This window comes from Camelina sativa, chromosome 7 (genome assembly GCF_000633955.1).
Source record: "Camelina sativa cultivar DH55 chromosome 7, Cs, whole genome shotgun sequence".
NCBI lineage: Eukaryota > Viridiplantae > Streptophyta > Magnoliopsida > Brassicales > Brassicaceae > Camelina > Camelina sativa.
Window position 1 is genome coordinate 17,262,547 of NC_025691.1, and position 17,001 is coordinate 17,279,547.

The window sequence follows — 17,001 nt, forward strand, 5'->3', positions numbered from 1 at the left end:
AAAGCAAGGGAACACATATATGAGATGCATGAGAGGTGCAAGAAGATTAAGGAGATGTGGGCGTTACCTATTCGTCCTTATGGATTCTGGACGTTTGAGCGTCACAATGCTCAGCTTCGTTGGGATCCTCAGATCAGTCAGGTTGCTGGTCGAAGGGATCCTTATGATGATCTCCTTCAGGACAACTACACTCCTCCTTCTTCGTCGTCTTCAGACTAATCAAACAATGGTGAGTTTCTTATATGCTTTTGTCTCTCGGTTGGTAGAGGAATTTGTGTTGGTTTAATATATGACTTAACGAATCCTTGGATCACCAGCATAGTGACGAGTTTGTACATCTTTTCTCCTTCACATTTGTTCTTAGAATTTGTGGTCTTACTTGGTACTTATCGACAGTTTTGTCTCTGTCAATAGAGGATTGTGTGTTGGTTGATATATGATTATACTTTTTATGTTGTTAGCAATGGGTTGAACTATTAGTGTTTACACTAGCTTTCGAATTGTGGGTCTAAGCTGTATTGATGATGGGTTGGTTGATAGTTTCTATTATGTAGCAAATCTTTGTTTAACTTTCATAGTTACCTGGAGCAAAGTATATATTGTACATCTGATGAGTCTATACGCCTCTCTTACTAAACATATGTGCTTGAAATCTGCAGTGCTTTCCTCTTATCTATTTACAGTTTCAGCTTCATTAATGTCTCCTGTAGGCACAACTAGAATTAGCTGCTGTGTGAGAAGTTGAAACTCAGTTTTCGACCTGTTTGTTTTGTCTGGTGCAGGAAGATGCGTTATGCTCTCTGGATTGATGGATGCATATGTCTGTTTTCAAGCTATTTTTCAGTATTGTACTTCCTTTGTTTCCATTTGTTCATCAGGGAGCTTGGTACAAACTCAAATAATAGCTCAAAGACTCGTTTACGAATGGGAGAGAAATACTTGTTGGCTTTTTTAGTAAAGTTGTTTTGATTGTCCATCTTTGATATGAAATATTAAGTTCTGCTATATGACCATTATGAAGTTTTGTTGCTAAAATTGTCTCTTTTGATTAAAAATGATAGAAACACACACATCACTTTTTTCACACTACCACCAAGTTTTGTAATGGAACAAAAAGGAAAAGCAGAGGTCCTTAGATGAAAAACAGAGGCCCTAAGGCCATTTACATATGTAACCAAACCCAACAAACCAAATCACACAATGTTTTCAATCCTACACTAAATCAGAGGATGATTTATCTCCATCAACAGTAGCTGTATCTTCTCCTTTGTTTCCATCAACAGTAGCTGTATCTTCTCCTTTCTTCTTCTGCTCTGCATCCTGTTTCGCACAAGCCTTCACAATATCATCAGCAGGGGCCATTGGAAGATAGCCAACCAAAGAGTAACCCATCTGAGACATATCAGTCACCAAACACGTTTGCAGCCACGGATGAAGCTTTCTCCCCCACTGCATGAATTGGTTTGTACCGGTTAAGTTTAGCCCAGACCTTAATCTAGTTGATAACAACGAAACACTTGTACTCAGTCGCAGCATAGTTAAACGCATGGGACCACCAGTACGAGCCTCTTTCACAAAGCTCTGAGCTTTCTCTGTTGCCTTGTAGATCAATACATGTGCTTGAGTCCCCACTTGCTTAGCCATCGGAGTAGCATGCTTCTCAAACTTGTAATGTACGGTGCTTCACCAACCTATAAAAAGTAAATAAAGGTTAGGAGTTAGGACTTTAGCCATACAAATTCGGTTTACTTTTGGTTTACTACATATGTGTTTCAAGTTCAGCTATAAAACCATAGATTAAGACGTTTTCACTAAACCTATTAAAATGGTAAATTTACTTTTCTTTTTAAAAAGGAAACAATTTAAACCCTTTAACAGTTTTTACTTATTTGTTAATTACCGATTAACGGATTATCAGAAAAAGGAAATAAAGTCGATGGTTTAATTAAACCATACCTGGTTCGGTCTCAGGAGAGTTGAGTAATTAGAATTCAAAAAAGGAAAACAATTTTACTTAAGTCGTTTAATAACTTTCATTACTGATTAGTGGCGTCAGAAAATGGAAAACAACAAGGATTAATTAGAAGCTAAGTTCTTTCAGGCTTAAAGTCTATATATATGATTAGAAACAGAGTGAGTTCCGTGGATATCACATTCTTTGCCAAACACAACAACAACAAAAAAATCTTAGAGTCTTGTCTCCGTTCTCTTTGTCTGTGAAATAGAGAAAATATCAGAATGGGTGGATTGAAGAGTAAGATTGATACAGGAAAAAAGATAGAGAGGAAAGATCCACCAGCGGTTGCTTTCTTCAAACGCCGTAAGGGTCTTTACAGCAAAGCCTCTCAGCTTTGTCTTCTCTCAGACGCTCATATTGCGATCATAGCGTCTCCGGTTTCTTCTAATTCACACGCCTCTTTCTACACTTTTGGTCACTCTTCTGTCGATAGTGTTGTTGCAGCTTTCCTCGCCGATCAGACTCCTCTTCGGGATGATGATGAAAGGTTAGGGTTTTGGTGGGAAGATGAGAATCTCGCCGATTCAGAGAATCTGGAGGATTTGGGTTGCGCGATTGATTAAATGAGGAAGATGTTACACGATCTGAAGGAGTTGGAAAAGAAGCAAAGAGATCGCGTGGACGTGGAGAAGGAGAAGGGTGTTTTACACGTAACTCATCAGCAACAAACCCTAGATCATCAACCCTGCAGTTCTTCAAGTCTGTGCGTTGAAGTAGATGATGTATATGTGAATGTACAAGGATTTCACAACAACAACACTAAAGAACAACAAGCCCTAGCGGTTTCTGTCTACAACAACAATTTAGTTGGGAGCTTCAGTGAAGAGCTTGATGTTGATGATAAAATCTTTGATTGTGAGACGAAACCTGAATTTTTATGGGAGAATTTGGAGATGGATGATTTAACTGTGAACGTCCAAGGGTTTCAAAACAATATTGATGAAGAACAAACCCTAGCGAACGACGACGGTTTACTTGGGAGCTTCGATGGGTGCAATCAAGAGTTCGATCTTGATCAATTATTTGATTTTGTGACGAAATCCGAAGATCTATGAAAGGATATGGAGATGTATGATGACTGCCTCTATTGATTTGGGATATTGATCGAACTCAAACCGGTCGCTTAGCCATAGCATTATTTTGTTTGTATGTTTGGAATGTCTTTTAACAACTTGGTTTGTCTTGTTTGTATGACATTTTTTTTCGTATCTATCTAACTATATAAAGTTTCATTCATTAGAACTTGAGCAAAATTGCTCCGTAACAAATTGCAAAATCCTTTAAGCTCACATAATAACCACTTTTTGAGTTAAAATAAACATACAGTAGATTAATGAAGTGTGGACTAGCTTTCAATATTACAGTCAATACTTGTTGGCTTTTGCAGTTGCCCGGAGCAAAGTATATTACTCAATTTTGACTTGTTTGTTTTGTCTGTGTCTGCTTTCAAGTTATTTTTCTCAGGTATTGTACTCCCTTTGTTTCCATTTGTTACTGAGAGAACTTGGTACAATAACAAACAAACTCAAATAATAGCTCAAAGACTCATTTACGAATGGGAAAGGAATGCTCATTGGCTTTTTAGTAAAGTTGGTTTGATTCTCCATCTTTGATATGAATATAAATTTCTGAAACACGGTTGATATATATGAAGTTTTGTTGCCAAATACATCTCTTGTGGTTAAAGATGATAGAAACCCCACACATCACATTTTTCACACCACCAAGAACAGAGACACTTGACCAAGTTTTGAGATCGAACAAAAAAAAAGAAAAGCAGAGGTCCTAAGATGAAAAGCAGAGGTCCTAAGGTCATTTACATACGTAACCAACTCTCCAAAGGCAACAACCAAATCATTCCTAATCCGAATCAGAGGATGATTCATTTCCATCAGTAGTGGCAGTAGTCTCTCCTTTCTTTCCATCAGTAGTAGCTGTATCTTCTCCTTTCTTCTTCTTCTGCTCTGCATCTTCTTTCTCATAAGCCTTCACAAAGTCATCAACAGGGACCAAAGGAAGATAACCAACCAAAGAGTAACCCATCTGAGTCATATCCGTCACCAATTCATTGTACCGAGTAGAAACGTGCGCAGCCACAGGTAAAGCTTTCTCACCCACTGCATGAATTGGCTTGTACTGGTTAATTTTAGCCCAGACTTTAACAGAGCTGGTCACAACGAAACACTTGTACTCAGTCGCAGCAAAGTTAAACGCAGCTTTGAGACCACCAGTACGAGCCTCTTTCACAAAGCTCTGAGCTTTCTCTGTTGCCTTGTAGATCAACACATGTGCTTGAGTCACCGCTTGCTTAGCCATCGGAGGAGCATGCTTATCAAACTTGTACGATGCTTCACCCACCTATAAAAAAGGTTAAAACTTAACAACTAAAACACGATCTGGTTTCCATCAGATCAAACAAACGAATTGGGTTTACACATCAATCAGACCCAAAAAAACGAATTGGGTTTGGTTTACCTTGTGATCTAGAAAGACGAGGAGAGAATCTGGAACATCTTTGAGTTTGTGGTAAACAGGGGTGACGACGGTGGTGACAGCTCCTTCGACTTTTTCCACGGCGGATTTGAGAGAACCGGAGTTTTGTTTGGCGTAGTCGTAGAGATTTGAAACGGAAGCCAGAATCTGGATCGCTGCAACTCTAACGAACCCCAGATGCTTTAGGCTTAGATTCTTGCTATTCTTCTTCTCTGTCTCCATCTAATATACCAAAGAAGATGAGATCACTCTTGATTTATTATAATTCTGACTTAAAAAGAAAGAACAAAGCGGATGATGATGATCTCTTTCTTACCTTTAGTTTTGAGTTTTTCGATTTGCTTTCTTGAGAAATCTTGAAGACGGTCACTGTTCTCTCTCTCTATGACGTTGTGAAACAGTAAAGTATCTTCACATCACGTTGAGGAGTGAGGAAGGAGGACTGGGTTATTTATTTATTAAAAACTACGAGTGGAACTGGACTTGTCCACGTGATCTAACGGTTGAGAATAAGAGATCTGGAAACAAGGTGGGACCCTTGAAAAGGAATCGTTTTCTTGGAAGGTGTTATCGTGTGTGGATGTTTCTGGAGTTTTTTTTTTAGCTCTGGGCAAAGATTCTAGGAGATTCCTTGCGCAATTGTACGTGTTTGCTTTCCATTGTGTGGTGATCGTATAAAAATCTTTCAAGGTTTTGGATTTTACCGAAAGGGAATTTTAAATTAAGAAGTTGGTCGATTTTCATACTTACTTCCATAAAAAAATTAAGAATGTAGATCACTGGAGAATTACTAAAGAAGGGTTTACTTTGTTTATATAACACCAACAAAGTTGTTGGAGTTTGTTTTTTACCTTTGCAACATTTAAAGATACTAAAGTACTTAAGAAAACAAGCGTGATAATATTCTCAAACGCATAGGGGTAAATAAAGCAATCAAAGCGAGTGTGTCAGGAGGAGGTTATGGAGTAGATAGATAATATCATTTAAATCACTGAGGAGGTGGTTGGTTGACGTGTCTGATAGAGAGGTGGTATCTTCAATTAATTAGCCTGAGATTTCTGGCGCTTGGAGTACTGCAGAATTGGCTCTCTCACCTTCACAAACAGGATCATAAGAACCAAATATAAAAAGGCTTATGTCAGTTTCAGAATTATAACTTAAGTTGAAAACAGATAGGAGCAATGTGGTTTGGTGTATATACCATGCTGGTCTTCCTGCAACGCCTGTCTTGTGAGGCTTGGCTACAGTTGGCTGTCTCGGCTTCTTTAGCATCCCCTCCGTTTACTGCAAAGCTCTCCCTCGATACCGCAGGCTGAGTGAGAGCCACAATTACCAAATTAGCAAACACTTTTAAAAGAGTCTCAGCCAATAGAATATGTCTATCACTCCGTGGTGATTTCATTCTACCTGTGCCTTGTTGCTAATGGGAGTGTTCCCTGCTTTAGAGATAGTCTGTTCGCTTAGAACTGAGCCATTCGGCTGCATCCCAGATCTTCCTTTCGTACGTGTGAAGTCTGATCCTATGGAGTGGATACCTCCACACGTAGATACATCTGTTTGTTTCAAATATGTAAGATAGATAAACCAGCTTAAAAGTTGTGTGCAAAGTGCTAACAGGAGTGTACCTCCGGTTCCTTTGGCCAATTTGCCGTTGGTCTTGTCAATAGCTTCGTTATCATCCACGTCCTGTGAAAGCATTCACATTATAAAGCTGCTCCATGGATGTTTCAATTCTAGTTTTCAAGTATTATTACCATATCATCTGTGGCAAAAACCTTTCTGACTTCATATAGCTTCTTCTCAGTTAGACTAGAATGAATCACACGTTTCCCTATTTACAAACATTGCATCAATGAGGAAACAATAACACAACAACCAACAAAACTTAACAGAGAAGGGTCTGAATGGAGGTAGCAAACCTAGCCTGCGGTTGCTAGAAGCTTCCACGTAGCCCTCTTGGGTCATCCTGTCCATTAATTTACGAACTGCATTCTGATTGGCTTCACCATCCAGCATGTTGTGAAGCTTCGTAATAGTCACATATTTCATCGGAAGAGAATGATATAGAGCCTGACATAAAAACCATGAGTCAATCATGGACCTCAGGACCATCTTTATTTCTATCCTTTGTGCAAGTGTATCAAACACAGAGTATGAAATCAGAGTCTCTTACTTTCATGTACAAGTAGTCTTCAGGAGCTACAGGTTTCCCCTTCTTTGGAGCAATTTCATCATCAGCTTCATCTTTCACAAAGGTGAATTCACTCTCTGGTTTCTGCTGATATTTTGGGTAAGTAAGAAAAAATAATCAAAAAGCAAAGAGAAAATCATAACCAAATGAAATCAGGTCAGTAGGATTTAGGATAAAACTATCACCTTCTTAGTGTACGTGTCTTTCCCAGTTTTCGAAAGAACACCATCTTTCACGAGCTGATCCATGATTTCTGAAAGTCAGAATATGACCAGTTAGTGTAGGAAGACAGACTCTGAAGTAAACAGCAGATAGCTATCAGCAAACTGTATTATTATTCATCATCATATGAGGATGCTTCAAGTGGTGTGTTTTTGCCTAGTGATTTACCTTCAGATAGAACCTGAAATCATAGAAAGAAAGTGGCTTAGATTTAAGAAACGGCAGAAACTAAATACGTAAAAGCTCAGTTACACTTTCTAAGGTGAGAATCAATAAGAACAACTCATTACTATGGAGATATCTGGGAAGTTTGCTAGAATATCTGTGAGCTCCAGAGTATCGAGGTGACGGGAGTTGATCCAGTCCTTCACCCTTGCCAACTGCTGTTCATTTTCAGCTGGATCCTGTGTGTTGTCGTCTTGAAGCATTTCACAGATAGGTGAAAATTAGAAGAAGCTCGTCTAATTCCATGTAATATAGTTTTTTGTGCCTTAATAGTTATAGAATAATTCACCTTCATCGACCTCTCCATCATCATCATCTTGTTTCTCTGTTCGATTATTATCAAGTTTAGCAGGTTAGTGAATACTTTAATAGACTGGCATAAACAAACTAGGATTTGTTAGTCATCATCATTACCTACTGGCACCACAATGAATTGATTCTCTTGTGTTTGACTGATCTGGAAACAACAATGAAGATAACAGTTTAGGCACAGCAACGTGTAAAGAACCCGAGGAAGTAAAAATCTGAGTAGAAAGAAGATGAGCAAATAAAAGACTCCTTCAACCTCGCTATCTGAATCAGAAGGCTGTTCATCATGTACAGAATCATGTCCAATACTCTTGCCATCATCTTGCATATCATCATTTTCATCCTCACAAGGATCAAGCACGCTCTTGACCTGTACAGAATACAGATTATCCACAATGAATTGACATCAAAAGACAAGAAATATGTCTAGCGAGTTGCATCGTTCTTCAATCACATTACCTTTAGCGTTAAGACAAGATGTTTGCTGTTAACATTCCCAATTTCCATTCTCAGAGGATTCTTTGTCCATACATACTGAGCTTCTTCTTCTGTACAGCCTCTGAAGAAAGGTGGCTCGTAATCTGGTGGCTGTAAAAAGGTTCAAATTACAGCTGTCAGTCTTTCTTGTGGGCATTTAACTTTGGCAGAGTAGAGGAAAGTGAGATAAGGTGAATGGTATAGAAATTAATACAAAAGATAGCAAGAACTTGTATGCAAACACAATAACTTCAAAGCTACTCTGTCTATGTTATAAGTGTGTAGAACCAATCAGTACATAGGAAATTGACAAGCACAAAAATAGAATGCTGATTGACAAGCACACATGTTAACCTAGAAGTCAGAACTATTACACAAAAGAAGCTCTACTCAAGCTGCATTGTGATCATAACAATATCACCAGAGAATTTAGTAAGGCGGTAACCATACCGTCACATCATCGTAGTACAGAAGCTTCATCACTATGGTGCGCTGTAACAGAAGCAAAAAAGTGGTAATTCTCAGTAATCAGCAATTTGGAAACTGACGTAATTGGAATACTCCTGAAGAGTAGTTACAAATATATTCATAACCTCATCTGGCATTTTGTCAAGAGTCCTCATCAGCTGGACTAGTGTACGAACCATTTTGCAAGCTGAACTCCTGATTTCAGTACAGCCATGAAAAAAATAAAAGCATGTTACAGAAGATAAAACCAAATAGACCTCAAAGTAGGAAAGAAGTATCTCAAACAGTGCACCTCATTTGATTTGGGGTAATGTCAGCAGTGGAGTTAAATGTTCCTCCATCTTTCTTGCTTCCAGTACGATTGATATTCATCATGACATTTTGGCTGTCAGAAGCCGAGTAGCTGAAAGAAACTGCAGTTACACAAACTCTTCATCAGTCATTAATGGATGCTACATTTATATAAGAGCATTGAACCGTAAAAACGATTTAGCAAAAAAAGCACATTAGTCAAAGAATACACCAATTAATCAGAGAGGCTTCCAAGCGTTTTCCTCAATCAATTAATCAGACCATAAACCAGCAAACCACGCTTTCATCAAAAGCTAAGCAATCATCAACTCGCCAAAACTTACAAGCGTATTCCTCAATCATCGGACCATCAACTGTTTCACATATGCAGAACATGAGCGTCTTCAAATATTTCCTCTGAAGCGCATCGTAGACTCCTAGATTCCATGATAAGAAACAAAAATCACCAAATGACGAAACAATTGAAACGAAGCATCCGTTGAATGCTAAAATCGTTAAGTATAATAAACCTTTCTCCATCCAGTCAATTAACCGGCGTGATTCAGCATCCATAGGCATCAGCTTCTTAATCTTCATATCTACAAAATCATCCGCCCAAAAAAATTAGTTTCTATATTTACAGAAATCGAAAATTAAAGTGGATTTCTTAAGATCCCAAAGGCAGAGAGTTCTAGAAACTTCCAGATTAGCGTCTCACCTAAAGCAGGAACCGATTTATCGTTGAAATACTTCTCAGGAAAGAGTCCTCTGATGTAACTGATGTTGAAGATAGCAATACGAAGCAGATTCCGAGTCTATTTCAACAAAACGAGAACCAAAACAAAGACGTCAGTGTACAAAACGTAGAAACAGTTCACGATTCCTCAGATTAAGCAAAAAAAAAAAAACAGTCACACAGAGCAGATTAAGAGCTTGATATGTTAGATCCAGATCAAAATCTGCGAAAATCATCAGGAAGGAACTAGAAATTTCACTTATCGTTTTAAGAAACAAAAACTCAAAAGCTCGATGATCGGCGTAGGCGTAGCTTACCAGAAGAAGCGAGTCCTGCTCAGTAATCTCTGCTTCCTTCAGCTTCTGAATCACAACCTGAGGTATAAACAAACGCAAAACTGAACTCAGATTTTAAGAAAACTAAAGCGAGACGAAGAGAAGAACGCTCGCGGAGAGGAGAAATCGATGATCGGAGAACTTCAGCTCACCATTTTCGCAGAGGTCTGGAAACGAAGAACGTGGTTCGTAGTCGCAGTAATCTCAGAGAGAAGAAGAGAAAATTTCAAAAATTAAATTTCGAAATTGGAGAGAAATGGTAGTGTGAGAGTAGTCTCTTTGGGAGCTTGTTTGAAGTTTATAGAAATGGAGAAGAACATTTAGGGGTAACATTAGTAATTTGGTGGTGAAAGCAGGGGCAATATCGACTAATTCCTTAACGTTCCGAAGATATTTATGGGCAACGTTGGTATTTGGTGAGTATAGTAGGGGTAATATCGTCTAACGACCTATTATAGACTGTAGTCACGTACAAGCGCTACCAAAAAGTTCGTTGCTCTTAGTGGACCCTACCTTTATTTTTAATTTCTGTTATAATTAATTTTAGATTTAAAAATAGTGCAGAAGATGAAAAATGTTACAGCCCGGCCCAGTCCATGAATTGTTATTGTGTTTAGTCCAGTCAGTTACTAGAATCCAAAGAAGTTGAAGTTGAACCATTGAGAGAGATTTGCAGTGTTTAATTTTTATTAAAGTTTAGACTTCAAACTAAGTTTTAGCAGATGACAAACAATATGAGTTTAAAAAATATGTGTTATATAATTAAATTTAGCATCATCTTGTTTCTCTGTTCGATTATTATCAAGATTAGCAGGTTCGTGAATACTTTACTAGACTGGCATAAACAAACTAGGATTTGTTAGTCATCATCATTACGACATTACCTACTGGCACCACAATGAATTGATTCTCTTGTGTTTGACTGATCTGGATACAACTATGAACATAACAGTTTAGGCACAGCAACGTGTAAAGCACCGAGGAAGTAAAAATCTGAGTAAAAAGAAGATGAGCAAATAAAAGACTTCTTTAACCTCGCTATCTGAACCAGAAGGCTGGTCATCATGGTCGTCATGTAGAGAATCATGTCCAATACTCTTTATAAAATTTCTATAAAGTTTTTATAAGGTTTTAAATGATTTAGAAATATTTATAAGACATTAATAAAGTTTTTAAAAGTAGAAATATTATAAAAGCCTTATGGAAAACTTTATAAAAACCTTATAAAAATTTTGCATGGATTATAAAATCTTATAAAAAACTTATAAATTTTTTATAAAAATCTTATAAAAATCTTATAAAAACCTTATAAAAACCTTATAGAAATCTGATAAAAATCTTATAAAAACTTTGTAGACACTTATAAAAACCTTATAAAAACTTATAGATTTTTTTTCAATTTTGGTAATAGTACATTCTTGTTGTCACTAAAAAAAAAAAGTAATTTGGTCGTTTTGTACATAAAAGGCGGTAGTTTTGAAAATGGTCAACATGAATGAGATTTTTTTAAAAAACTCATGTAAAAAAGTATTTTTGAAAATTCCTCCAAAAGATAATCAAAACATACGTAAAATATGAACAAAACATAAGTAAAATAGTTTTACTTATGTGTTTTTTTTTTCAACCAAACGTATGTGTTTTTATAACACATAAAATAAACTCTTAAATATCACAACATCTATTTTTTATTATCACATTAATATTTTGTTAGTTCATTAAAAATATATTTTTGTATAAAATTTAATAAAAATTCTGAACTTTCATGTGGTTTGTCATTTTACTTTCAAACATCTGATACATTATATAATACTTTATTAATACAAACAAAAGATTAAGAAATATGAAATAAAAGGAGTTAATAACAAACAAAATATCAGTAATTTTTAAAATAAATAACGTAAACACATTTTCGAACTAAATACATAACCTAACTAAAAAGATACGTGCCCTTACAATTTTTTACTATTTTGTGGCTTTGGGCAGATGTCCTATTCAATACACATGAGACACGTCACTGCCTCTCTCTATTCTGAAAGGCTCTCAATTTCATCATCAACCCAAATCCATGAACGTATCACTATCGTCGGATGAAAGAGGCAAACGGATCCTCATCGATCCTGTGGAGGACCGGATCAGGAAACTCCCAGACTATGTGTTGGTCAGGATCCTAGCGACTATGAGCACATAAGATGTTGTCAAGACAAGTGTGTTTTCTAAACGTTGGAAGAGTGTATGGAAGCGGGTGTCTTTCCTTTACTTCGATATGCTAGTTGACATGAACAAAATGGCACCCCTGGCTCCGGAATCTATAACCCATGTTCTTCTCTAATTTTTTAGCATCTTCTCTTTTAAGAATTCTTAATATGCTACCTGGAAATATGTATTTTTTTTAATCTATCTCGTTTCCATTTAAGCTTAGGAATGATGGTTGAATTGATGATTGCATTACAATATACACTTGTTTATACAATATCTCATATATGTTTATCTTTGTGGTTATGTTCTTATACAGTTTATCTTAAATTCCCACAATAATAACCTCATTTCGATTTTTTTTAATGAAGAGCATAGGTTAGGTTGTGAATGCATTATTTAGTAGCTAATGAAAATCTAGGCAAAAAAATCTCTTGCCTTACTCTCATAGTTGACATGATATTATTATTATCTTTCAATTTAATTTATTGAATTTAACAACTGATAAAACTATAGCCAATTTACTTATATATTATGTATTAATTAGTGAGAGTTTAAGCACAAGATATTAAATAATTGTTTTTTTTGGAAGGTTATAAACCGTCACAATGGTCATCTGGAGGGCTGCTCAATCATTCTTTACGCCCACCTGTGTCAAGACAGTGTGCTCGAGACTTGGATCCGATTACTTACTCTTGAGAAACAAACCAATGCTATCGCACTTTCAAACCGTCATGGAAACAGAAGATGAAAAATGTTACAGCCTGGCCCAGTCCATGAATTGTAATTGAGTTTAGTCCAGTTACTAGAATCCAAAGAAGTAGAAGATGAACCATTGAGAGAGATTTGCAGTGTTCAATTTTTATTAAAATTTAGACTTCAAACTAAGTTTTAGCAGATGACAAACGATATGAGTTTAAAAATATGTGCTATATTATTAAATTTATATTAAAATGAAAGAATTTTTTTTTATTTATTTGAACTTAATAAAGAGAAAGTTACCATAGCTTGTTTTTACATGCTATAGTTCCCCAAATCCACCACGACATTTTTGATAAATCAACCACATAATAATGTAGTTAGAAAGCTATTATGTGGTATATATGCTATGAAATCTGGTGAAATGGAAAGAAATCTTAAAAGATAAAATAGAGAATTATAATTAAGGCAAATACCGGATTATTTTATTTTATTTTATTTTTCTTTGGGTATAACTGAAATTTCTTTACTATAAACTAAAATAAAATAAAAATTGTAATTAAATAGTTTTTTACAGCAATTAAATAATTGATTTCCAGACACATTTCTTTCTTTTTATTTTATATAGAAACCATGTTTTACCTTGTAAGTCATAAGGAAAGCAATAACTGTAAATTTCTTTCCATCTTTTATAAAATGATTTATTAATTGTCATGGTCATATGAGAGTAAATATATTTTTTTTTTAATAAAAAGAAAGAACACTCCAATTAGGGTTATAGTAGTAAAACAACCAAACACCACCCAGATACATTTGTTGTCTATATAATCTTCTTACCTCTCCATGAATCAAACAACATCTTCACCTCTCTTTTCGTATACACAAGTTAAAAAAAATGAGTCTCTTCCCTCTCTCTATTCTGAAAGGCTCTCAATTTCATGATCAACCCAAACCCATGAACGCATCACTATCGTCGGATGAAAGAGGCAAACGGATCCTTGTCGATCATGTGGAGGACCGGCTCAGCAAACTCCCAGACTCTGTGTTGGGCAAGATCCTAGGGACTATGAGCACAGAAGAAGCCGTCAAGACAAGTGTGTTGTCTAAACGTTGGAAGAGTGTATGGAAGCGGGTGCCTTTCCTCCACTTCGATATGCTAGTTGATATGAACAAAATGACACCTTTGGCTCCGGAAACTATAACCCAGGTTTTTCTCTAATTTTTTAGCATCTTCTCTTTTAAGAGTTCTTAATCTGTTACCTGGAAATGTTTTTTTCTTTTTAATCTATTTCGTTTCCCTTTAAGCTTATGAATGAGAATGATGGTTGAATTGATGATCATTGCATTACAATAACACTTGTTTATACAATAGCTTTTATATGTTTATCTTTGTGGTTATATATGTGCTTATACGGTTAGGTTGTGACTGTATTATTTAATAGCTGATGAGAATCTAGGCAAAAAAATCTATTGCCTTACTCTCATATTTTACATATGATATTATTATTATCTTTCAATTTAATTGAATTTAACAATTGATAAAACTATATAGCCATTTTACTTATATATATATATATATATAAATATATGTGTATTAATTAGTGAGATTTTAAGCACAAGATATTAAACAATTGTTTTTTTTTGGAAGGTTATAAATCGTCACAATGATCATCTGGAGGGCTGCTCAATCGTTCATTACGCCCACCTGTGTCAAGACAGTGTGCTCGAAACTTGGATCAGATTACTTACTCTTGAGAAACAAACCAATGCTATCGCACTTTCAAACCGTCATGGAAACGGTACGGGAACCAATCAGCTTCGGTTGTCTCCAGAAATATTCTCCCATCCAAGGCTCAAAACACTGTTCCTATATCGATATGATTTCAAATTTGCACATGACTTCAAAAACTGCTATAATCTCAAGATTCTCAAACTTGAGAAAATCCATGCTGAAGTTGATGTGTTCAACAGAATTATTGCATCGTGCCCTTCTCTCAAGGTTTTGGTGCTCCACCGTGTCGTGTGGCGCATCAAGAAGGCTTGCTTGAAGATTCACAACAACAACCTTAAGCTCTTGCATGTGTCTTGCATTGATGTTGATTGCATTGAAGTGAATGCGCCTCTTCTAGATATTTTCTCGATTTATTGTACTCATTTTGCTAGGAAAGCTAACTTCATCATCAAGGCCCCAAGACCTTTGCACCATAATGGCTTTTTAGACTTGGCGGAATTCAACATGCGCTACAACATTTCACGTCAATCTCGGGTACACGTACAAGCAATTAATTGTATTATATATCTATTTTAATTTTATATGTTGTTTGACATGTTAAGTTATTGTCTATATCGAAGGAGAGAAAATACATTGCGCATGAGTTCGTGATTAGTAGAGATGCTAACTATTTGAAGCGGCTTAGATCTTTGTCGGTGTTCGTGGATGTAATGAATTCGAAACAAGTTGAGCTGCTTCGGCAGATATTGGTAGCATGGAATGGAATTCTTGGGGACCTCAATATATTATTTGAGGTACGTTTATTTTATCACATTTGTTTAATTAGTGTCTATTAATTATATCCAACACGTTCATGTTAATGTATATGTTCTTGTATATATCTAGGATACCAATGCTTCTAAGGAAGAAGGTGAATCTTCCATTGGTGGAATACAGAATAAAAAGTGGGAGGAGGGAAAAGTGTTTCCCAATGCTGATTTCCGTGTGGAAACTGTGTGTATGCTTAATTTCAGCGGTTCGAATAAGGCTCAGTTTGCATTAGCTTCACGGTTTATAACGCAAGGGACCGTAACGAAGAAGATGATGTTCATGACGTCTTCGTATCCTCAAGAGGTGAAGTTAAATACAGAAGCGGCAGTCGCCAAACTAATGAAACTTCCAAAGGGTAACGAGAATCTCAATATTGGATACTTCTGATGAAATTGGGTTCGAATCTAAGAAGGATATTATAATATCCCTAGTCATGTGTGACAAAATCTGTTATGATTTTTCAGAAAACTTTAATATGTTGTTTTTTTTATCCCATTTTTCTATGGTATAAAATCTTTTTCAGTCAATGACTTACATCAAACTTGTTTTTCATCTCTCCAATTAGATCGATATTTGAAATAAATAAAAAAATGAAGAAAAAAATTTATCTCTTTAAATTTGGGTTTCCTTATGTGAACTTGTCTAAATGTAATTAAAGTGACAACAGGAATTTGATTGGTAAGAAAGAGAGAAGGGAGAAGGAGTTAGGCAAGGGGGAGCCTGTTGGAGAGTGAGTGGAGATACTCATAGGATTCTAGATCGAGCATTTGCATGAACAGTAATGAACAGTTGACACTAGCAACAACAAATGGATATTCATATGCGGCTCTTTTGCCTCCATTCAACAGACGCTGAAACCAAGTCTACATATGTGTGAAGTTCTGGGCCTCAATCTCTTCTCGAAATCTGAAAGTATGCTTCTTATTAATAGCATCTTGGCAAAGTGAAAGACCCCGACCCGGACGTCCCAGCGTCCGCGGTCACGACTTCCATTAGGCCCATTCTTGGCCGAATATCCATTGATTTGGTTACTTAGCTTTGGCTCGCGGCCTTGTTTTATAAACCCCTTTACACACAGCGGAATATAACTTTAACCTTGACCCATCCTTTTGTGTTTAGCCATACAACCAACTAACCCCACAAGCTTTCACACATTAGGGATGGGGACATATAGTCCCTTCGGTTCACAGTGAACGGTTGCTCTATCGGCTTCTCGAACCACTCGTGTTCCCGAAGCTTGGCATCGGACGTGCCATTAGTTAACCCATCGGTCATACCATTGAACACCGTCGACTTGTCAGTCTTGGTATCAGAGCCAGGTCCGATCGAACGATCCGACCCCATAATCGAATCGCCGATCAACTACAGACCCGAGCTGATACTTCCGACGGACTTGTCGACCACCCGACCGATCAATCCAACCTACGGCTCGTATCGTCAATCCTTTGATCACCTAATCCGACTAGCTATTGAATCACCAGTCAACCCTCGATCGATCCGTCCATGGATGCAGATCGTCGATGACCTTTCGATCGGTCCGACGCTATGATCGAACCGTCGATCATCCTGCGATCAGTTCGACTCCATCGCCGAACCACCGCTTATCCTTCGATCGGTTTGGCCTGATTGCCGACCCGTCGCTCGTCTCATCGTACCTTCGATAAAGAGGTAGTATGCGCATCAGTTCGGACGAGTATACTCGCCGAGCCGCACCCCCTTTTCTTTTTAGGATTAGATGGACGATGGATGGATGATGGTGTCGAAAAATGAAGGCAAGACCCTTTATTTATACTGTCCTGGCCG

The 17,001-nt window shown here is 36.9% G+C and overlaps 4 protein-coding genes and 2 pseudogenes across 5 annotated transcripts; 3 read left to right on the forward strand and 3 right to left on the reverse strand.

Moving 5' to 3' along the window:
* On the forward strand, positions 1–1,028 carry LOC104701341 (the record flags this gene model as incomplete). The annotated part of the gene is given in 2 exon segments (XM_019227674.1): positions 1–229; positions 783–1,028. A coding segment is annotated over 1 exon segment (219 nt), but the record flags the coding sequence as incomplete, so codon positions are not given.
* LOC104704695 lies at positions 1,213–1,765 on the reverse strand (annotated as a pseudogene).
* LOC104701342 lies at positions 2,169–3,109 on the forward strand (annotated as a pseudogene).
* LOC104701343 (REF/SRPP-like protein At1g67360) lies at positions 3,635–4,940 on the reverse strand. Its single transcript, XM_010417008.2, has 3 exons — positions 4,827–4,940; positions 4,493–4,732; positions 3,635–4,375 (listed from the first exon to the last, which is right to left on the reverse strand). Exons 2-3 carry the CDS (start codon positions 4,730–4,732, stop codon positions 3,878–3,880), a joined length of 738 nt encoding a protein of 245 aa, XP_010415310.1. The 5' UTR covers positions 4,827–4,940; the 3' UTR covers positions 3,635–3,877.
* On the reverse strand, positions 5,274–10,034 carry LOC104701344 (HORMA domain-containing protein 1-like). Of its 2 annotated transcripts, none has more exons than XM_010417011.2 (22): positions 9,917–10,034; positions 9,747–9,803; positions 9,412–9,508; positions 9,224–9,292; positions 9,038–9,130; positions 8,695–8,815; positions 8,528–8,597; positions 8,385–8,426; positions 7,917–8,045; positions 7,714–7,827; positions 7,563–7,605; positions 7,438–7,473; positions 7,214–7,341; positions 7,092–7,104; positions 6,887–6,954; positions 6,684–6,785; positions 6,430–6,580; positions 6,265–6,341; positions 6,136–6,196; positions 5,918–6,063; positions 5,712–5,822; positions 5,274–5,604 (listed from the first exon to the last, which is right to left on the reverse strand). In XM_010417011.2, the coding sequence occupies exons 1-22, from the start codon at positions 9,917–9,919 to the stop codon at positions 5,551–5,553; spliced, it is 1,785 nt and encodes a 594-aa protein (XP_010415313.1). In that variant the 5' UTR covers positions 9,920–10,034; the 3' UTR covers positions 5,274–5,550. The 2 variants fall into 2 exon arrangements, with proteins under 2 accessions (XP_010415313.1, XP_010415312.1); XM_010417010.2 differs by having other exon boundaries at positions 6,684–6,788.
* Positions 13,552–15,585, forward strand: LOC104704696 (putative F-box protein At1g67390). The gene is made up of 4 exons (XM_010420737.1): positions 13,552–13,863; positions 14,305–14,922; positions 15,009–15,182; positions 15,274–15,585. Exons 1-4 carry the CDS (start codon positions 13,552–13,554, stop codon positions 15,583–15,585), a joined length of 1,416 nt encoding a protein of 471 aa, XP_010419039.1.